This window comes from Salarias fasciatus, chromosome 13 (assembly GCF_902148845.1).
Source record: "Salarias fasciatus chromosome 13, fSalaFa1.1, whole genome shotgun sequence".
NCBI classification, from domain to species: Eukaryota; Metazoa; Chordata; class Actinopteri; order Blenniiformes; family Blenniidae; genus Salarias; species Salarias fasciatus.
Window position 1 is genome coordinate 20,533,428 of NC_043757.1, and position 7,907 is coordinate 20,541,334.

Genomic DNA, 7,907 nt, shown 5'->3' on the forward strand with positions numbered 1-7,907 from the left:
AATGACGGGTCCTTTTCCTGAGGAAAGCTGAAAAAAAAAAAAAAAAGAAAAAGAAAAAAAAAAGTGGGAGAAAGATTTTCTGCATCCAAATGATACGGCTGCATTCAAAGCTCACAGTTTTCTTCTCTTTCGATTAAATGCTCTTTCTCTGGCTGTTTGTGCTTTACAGTGGAGTGTGCTACATCGCTACTTTCTTCTCTACAGGGGCCCCTGGGCTCCCCAAGCAATAGGAGTAAATTAGAGTGCACCTGTTCCAGCTCCAAGATAAGCCATCTCCAGAGGATTTCCTCTGAGTAAAATGAAGTGAGTGAAGAATAAACAGAATATCACAGCATTACTCCGCCAAGGTGAAGTTGCTGCTGCTCTGGGGACACGGTTCGTTTTGCACAACACCCAGCAAAATATCCTCTATAAACCTCTGGATGTAAGACTGTAGGAATGGTCTCTGCTCACAGCGGAGAGAATAGGCGCTGCACTTTTGTGTTCCGACCAAGGCAGCGAGTCTTGCTTCTCAACTGTATCTACTCACAACCTTGACTTGAAATGCTGTTATTTGTGGTCTGGGTTTTGTGGTTTGTTTCCAGCATGTTTTGACTCTGTGTCAACACATCTGCGATAGTCAAACATCAAACCACATACTTCCCCCCTTTTTTTTTTTCCCATTCCTGTACCGCTGCCAAACATTTTTGAAAGTATCTAATTAAGTCAACTAAGAAAATTGTCAGTGCATCTCTCCCCTCTTCCCATCAGCTTAGCCACATGAGTAACTCCTTGTATGTTTCTTAGAGGATATAAAAGATGTAACCCCAGTGTGATGCCCAAAGACCACTGACCGGAGATGTCTAGAATGCAAAATTCACTCAGTTGGTTTACACATAAAAGACACGGATAATTAGAGGAAAAATGTAATTCATCATACGTTTGATAATCAGTCTGATTTGGTCTCCTGTCTGCACCAGGGCATTCAAATAACCCCCCTACTATTAGCACCCCACTCTCCCTCACACCAGAAGTCTGTTTTACCCTCTCTTTGTTCCCCTACAACACATTATCATTATTGTAGCTAATTGCATGGTTTGCCTTGAAGTCGTGCTGGAGACTCGTGATCCGGGGTTGAAACGTGGACGGGGATCCAGTCTTCTCCACAGCTTGCTTTACTCTGCTAATTGCCGTTACCGCAGGATAAGGCGCGCTCCTCGCTGCGGCCAGCCGGACAAGGCTGAAACGAGCACGGGGTGGGCCGGGTTGGAGGGATACTATCACACAAGGGTGGCGAGATGTGGGAGGGAGAGCCGAGGGTGGCATCGCTGACGTGGGATGGGTCGGCCAGATTGGGGAGGGAAAGGCTAGCGGCTGGGGGTAAGCGGGGGGGATGGAACCGGCGTTAGATGTGGGTCAGTGGGAGTGGAGTACCCTAAAGATTACAGTTGGTTAGTGCGACCCCTCTCTGACAGGATCTGAGCCCTCGCTCCCAGCTGAGACGGACCCTGGCATTTGGGGAGCCCGGCTATTAGTGAGGCTAATAAAGACCATGCAGAAAGTTTTGAGCTCAGAGACGCCGTCCTGCCACGGGTCCAAAGGCTGATCGTACTTATTATAGTCCCGAACGACTGAAGAGAGCCTTTAAATGATTGTTAATAAGACAACGGGGCTGTAATGTGCTGTTAAAATATATCTATAGGCACTCATTTTCCTTTTTACAGTCTCTCCTAATAATTGTGTTTTTATGAGCGCAGCTTTTTATTATCTTTGTTTATTAAAGAAGAGTAATTTGAAAGATGAGTTCATCTAACTCCAAAAATCTAAAAAAAAAATTGTGCGAGCTCTGATAGTTTCTTAATTCAGATGGGAATGTTAGTTTTACACCACAGTATCAACTTCCAACTTCAAAATGAGTCACAGCTCCCCGGTGGGGCTTTAGAAAAGGAAATGGAATCACAGACATAACTAGTGACAAAGCCTCCATCACCTCATATAAGATCTCATTCCATCTGTGAGAACTTTGGGTCTACCCTAGAAAAATAATAAATACCCTCTTCTCATGACTGCCGCGCGTTTTGTTCAAAAGGTGTTTTCAAGACCAAACAAAGGAAATGGTGTCATTAATGATATATACGATGAACTGGGGCCTCTTAGAACAGTTTCCTACAAATGCATGGATAAGGCGTTGATCTCTTCCCTAACAAAGGATCTCTAAAATATGAAGTGAAAAGCTACCCAAGATGAAGCTGCTGAAGAAACAAGTTAGGAAGAGCCTATTTCCACAACACAAACATATTTCCTGGCCTTTAGCAGTCTCTTACTGGGATACTTTGAGACATATCCATCAAAACACAGCTGTATTCATTCATATTTCATACCTCCTCCTTCTCCCAGTGCTTTAACACTGTTCTTTGATCAAAGGAGAGAAGTCGGATCACAACAGGAAGGTTCCCTGCCAGCCAAGAAGGAGAAGGAAGGCCAATTCACTACTGTACATGCTACCATATAGCAAGCTGTACTTCAACACTTCACTCACAGTAAAAGAGAGAGCGAGGGAAAGGAAAAAAAAAAAAACAGAATAAAATAAATGAATGCCTTGCAAATGCAAAACTAAGAACACTTGAGAAATTCATGACTTTCTGCAGATCAAATGTGAATTTCCACATTTTACAGAGAGCTTAGTTCCAGGCCTGGTGCAGTTCTGGAGGGGAAAATAAAATGACAAAATAGTTCTTCTTATAAACACAAACTCCATCAGTCATCATGCAGGAAAAATTAGCAATTATTTATTTACCTATTTATCCTGCGGAGTTTGAGGTGATTGATTGAAGTCTTTGTTAGATTTTACAGGGAAAACAGTTACTTTAACTTAAGTGAAGGAATTGCTGGGAGACTTCCGTTCGGGCGCGCGCTCAGGACACACAGCTCAAGAGTGTCACCACGTGGCCGTGTCTGGAAACGACACAGCGGTGGCTGGCCAGCAGTCTCCATCAGTGCTTCAGCTCAGGGTGCACTTCTCCCACAGCAATAGTAATGTTTCCATTCCTTCCAGTGACCCCTTCTTCAGTTATTTTTCAATACATACATTTTTTTTTTTCCCAATTAAAATTTGCATTAGCTGCTTGACAAAAGTCGTCAGGCTCCGTCTTTACCTCACGTCCACAATATCAATTCCAAGACACCTCACTTCCAAAGACCCTTTTCAGTAAGGCTCTGGGAAAAAAAAAGTGTTTGAAGACCTCCCTGACATTTAGACTCTCTCTGAAGATGACTTTGCCTTCTACTATAGCCTGCGGGAACATAGTAAGACCCACACTAAACTTCAATTGATATGCAGCGCCAGATTCCTCTAGGGGAAATTATCATTCTGTTCATAATAAGAGCCACAACAAGCACCTGGAAAATGACTTTATTATACACTGCGCTTCAATAAAAGTTTCCTATGACCCATTGGAAACACACACTCGGCGCAAGGAGCATAATAGTGATGAAATGAAAACTATATTATGCATATGATAGAATGCTTATTTGATGGTGGACTGAGCGAGGATGCACATCTGCTCGGATGTGCTTGATTGGCAGGTGTGTTAAAGCTGCACTGTAGCCTTGGATGGAGGTGCTCTGAGACCCCCCCCCCCAACCACCACCACCTCTTCTTTTTTTTTCTTTTTTTTTCCTGAAGCCATTATCCAAATATGTTCTGTTTTTCAAACAAATGAATGGCACAAAAAAAAAATAAAAAAAAATCAAAGTATCAAAAATGTATTACCCTTCATAATGGAATTCCCTCAGAGCAAGGACATGTAACAATGGACCATTCTCAGTTTCCTGTCCTTTCCCTCTCTATGCCAATGGACGTGACCTCCACCGCTTTAACAATGGGGCATCCAGCAGCATAAGCACTTGGCTCCTCTCCACCGCCGCTGCATGCAGTAAGGTTGCTTTCATCCTTGTTGTTATATTTAAGGATGACATCCTAGCCTGTCGGCCCCTGCTATTGTCTCCGCCGTGATTATTTTCTATCCGTTGTTTAGCCCCAGTTGTGGCTCTTTGATGAAAAGGTCGCCACTCAATTGGAAAACAGTCATTAAAATGCGGTTGGTACTATTCACCAGTGTGCATGAGGGAACCAACTCAACTGAGCTGGTTAATCAAAAGTTAATTATATAATTTTCATGCAGATGAGGGAAACATTCAAATGAATCCCAACTCTACAATCATTACAAAAAATAAATAAAGAAATAATTCTAAAATGCTATAAAATGTTCAGGGACCGGGAGGCTGTAAACAATATGAAGTTTAATTTGAGGTAAACAAAGTGAATATCCACCAGGGGGTCTGGGAAGGAGAAAGTGAGGTTAAATCAAATTTGGAAACATAGATACCAGCAGGTTTTGTTGTCCTGATATACGTGCAATTAGGCAGGTCCTTGATGAGGACACTGGGAGGGGGAAAGTTGGCTTTCACAGCAAATGCTCTGGGATTATTTAAAGGGAATTTATGGGAGTTCACGCTTTATCTGTAAACATTCATTATTCTCACAAAAAAAAAAAAGTATACCAAATTGAATTAAAACCATATTTTAGGGAATGTTATAAAAGCATAATTATCTTTTATGAGGATGTTGCAAAAATTATTGAAAACTCCATGAAAACGATTATGAACTCGGGTTCATAATCAATTCAAGAAAGTCTCACTGTGACTTTGAAAAGAGAAGAAGAAGAAGAAATGTTCAGGGCAACAACGACTTCTCCAACTTTGCGGGACAAGGTAAAGCAGAATTATGGCACTTTTTCTTCTGAAAAATACTTAAAGTCTTTCCTCATCAAAGGAAATTATTGTGTTATGCAAATTACAGCCATGAATATTAAACCAACGCCGTGAAGTATCACAAATGAACAAGCATTGTTCTTGAAGTGCAATGGAATGTGGTTTAATTTCTCTTTAATTCTATGTGCTTTTATAATGTTCACCTTTTCCCAGTTGTGCCAGCGGGTTTGGGTTCATTGGTGTGCATTACAACCACGCTCTAACAATGCGGGGCCTCCCTGGTGTCAGCACAGTTCATGAATCCTGGCCCCTTATGCACCAGGCGATTAGTATGGTGCTCTGTCTGTGGGGGCTTCGCCAGAAAATGAGTTCTCTTTAAAACATATGCCCCCTGCTGATTCTTTTCCTTTCCTGATATGAAATTCCAATTTTTATAATGAACACCAATTTCCTGTACAGAAAGGAGGAGGAAGGAAAAAAAAAAAAAAGTTCTACACTTAGTCTGTTTTGGATGACTGCAGTTATCCTAAATTAGCTGGAAGCTGCTTGGACACAGCAAGTAAGAACTGATTTAGATGAGTGTCTGTCTTTCATTCAGTGGTGGACGACGTTCAGGTATGCACACACACACACACACACACCCTCTCACACATACACACACACACACACACACAAAGGAAATCAGCTGGTGTAATTTTCCACCTCACATATGCACACGACTTGCATGGCAGAAAATGGAATTACCAAAACTGTAACAAATTCAATTAAGTCATTGATTTCTAATAAATTGGCTTAATCACCAGCTGTTGTCATGCTAAGATTGTTGTGTCACAAGTTTGTCATGCTTGTCGGTCGTGGCTGCTTTACAAAGGCAATTAAATCTATTAAAGGCTATTTTATAGACCATTTTAGACTGAAATAGAATATTTTCTGCTCTAATAACCAAATCTGCAGGGTTTAAAAAAAAAAAAAAACTGAAACATTTGAAGCTTATCAGGAGTGAAAAGTTTATTACAATTTAGCAATAGTTAAACCATTAAAGACATGTAATTGAAATCAGTGTAATAAATGATGATTTGTTGAAGCCAGCGTCCTGGAGTGAGGCTGTCCACCTCTAGTGTTGACAAGTCTCTGTTTGTCTTCTTTCAGTCACCCCAAAACCTCTTTTTCTGATCAAAGTGACTGGATTCATCATCAATCTGAGGGATGCAAATTAATTATCGACTATTTAAAGACATACACACACACACACACACAGACTTTAGCAGCATATCTGCCAACTTACAAACATGAAATTAATCATGTACATATTCAATCATGCGAATAGGGAAAAATAAAAACAGTCATTGAGCAGTTTGTATATTGTCATTGCTGCTTTGGAACACAGTGGCACACAGTGGTGTAGTCTACATTAATATTGTACAATTGAAGTAGACATTGGTGATAAATTATGTATAATAAGCACTTACTACATTGTATGGTCTAAGTCTCTCTTGGGTTTGGGCACTCGCCTCTTCGGGAAGAGACACTACTCCTCCTGTGCCCATCATCTAAGTACAATAAAAGAGACTTTAGGAGATGAAATGAAATCTGACCCTGGCATAACATTTATAGATTAAAAAAAAAAAAAAAAGGAAGGAAAAAAAAATCTGTTCTGTTAAATTTTTCCTTAAGTTTAATGAAGTTACCACATTTCCTGAAACTGTAGACTCCACATAAAATAATCACTCACCCTGATGGTCGCCTCGAGCTCTCCCACACTCCTCTTTCCACCTGGTAGCCATCCATACGACCAGTGCTGGGACAGAGAGACCTGAACCACCAGCGCCAACAACAACACCTGCACCAAAACTCTGCTGTTTGCTTCCATTGGAGCTGCAGAAGAAGCCAGGTTTTTTTTTTTTTTTGCAATAAAAACAAAAAAAAAAAAAACAATCATGTCACAGACTCCTCATTCACAGATCAGAGGTCATAAAGCGACACTGGTAAACAGCACCCTGCACAGCAATTAATAAGAGTAATTCTGTCTTAATGGACATTGAAGAAACTTCATTGGAGACTGACTCACCTCTGTATTTGCCTTGTTAGCATGTGGTGCATTAGCCAGAGGGGGATTTTATAGGTGTCGAACACGGCTGCTGTCACAGGATTATAATCCCCTCTCTGCAGGTGTGACACATTCGCTCTCTAATGGGACACAAAATACTACTAATGGACTGGGCTGAGTGCTCAGATATGGTGACACCACTGCGAGGGTTCAAACAGCATGAGATACATTTTTATAAAAAACACATCTGTGTGTTTGTATCGAACGCGTCGGCGAGGTGGACAAAGGAAGACAACATAAATATGGAATCTGACGTTCCTCTCCATCTATAATTTATTGGATTCTGCTTTTAGCAAACAAATAGCAGTTTAAATTGGTACAGACTGAAACAAGATGCTCGTGTATTTGTTACATGGGCTGCAATGACTCACTGCCATTACCCTTATGTCTTGTTCCTTTAGCATGGCAATAGATTAACAATGCAAGAAACCTCAGTGATGATCAATGACCACAAGTATTCATCTACAATGAATGAACGAACTGAGTGTGTCATGTATAAATAGTCTCTTGTACAGATTTATTAGCATGAAAGTAAAAACACAGTAGAAACCTTAGAACTCCCAAAAAGGAAACAAAAAGAAAAGCTGAAGTTTTGCAAAAATATACGCTTTTGTTTTTTGTTGCAGCGATGTTGAGGTTTGAGCTTGAAACAAAGAGAGCGCTGTCATTATCACAGTCCAAACATCTCAAAATGTCCATTAGTGCGTTTTACATCTGTGGATGAAAAAGATGCAGCTGCAATAATTTCAGCGATTTTATTTCACTAAAACTTCCTGCTGTGGTTTTTTTTAAAATGTTTTTCCCCTAATGTATGATATCTTACAAATGTTTTCATAATGACTAAAACGATGGTGCTTTTGTGTGGGAAAGATAACTGCGAGGAGTGTTTGAACGACGACTCATTGATGACCCATAAAGGGGAATACCACTGGTAAAACAATTGCCTTTCAAAAGTGTGATAATTATATCTAAATTGAACATAAAGCTAACATCTGGTTTATTGTTATTAAAATGGCGTCACTTGGTGACAAGTCTTTCATGATTAGAA

General features: G+C 40.5%; 1 protein-coding gene across 1 annotated transcript; it reads right to left on the minus strand.

Annotated features, from left to right (window-relative positions):
* Window positions 1-5,602: 5,602 nt before the first annotated feature.
* On the minus strand, window positions 5,603-7,037 carry gnrh3 (gonadotropin-releasing hormone 3). The gene is made up of 3 exons (XM_030106353.1): window positions 6,485-7,037; window positions 6,222-6,302; window positions 5,603-5,951 (listed from the first exon to the last, which is right to left on the minus strand). The coding sequence occupies exons 1-3, from the start codon at window positions 6,689-6,691 to the stop codon at window positions 5,898-5,900; spliced, it is 342 nt and encodes a 113-aa protein (XP_029962213.1). The 5' UTR covers window positions 6,692-7,037; the 3' UTR covers window positions 5,603-5,897.
* Window positions 7,038-7,907: the final 870 nt, after the last annotated feature.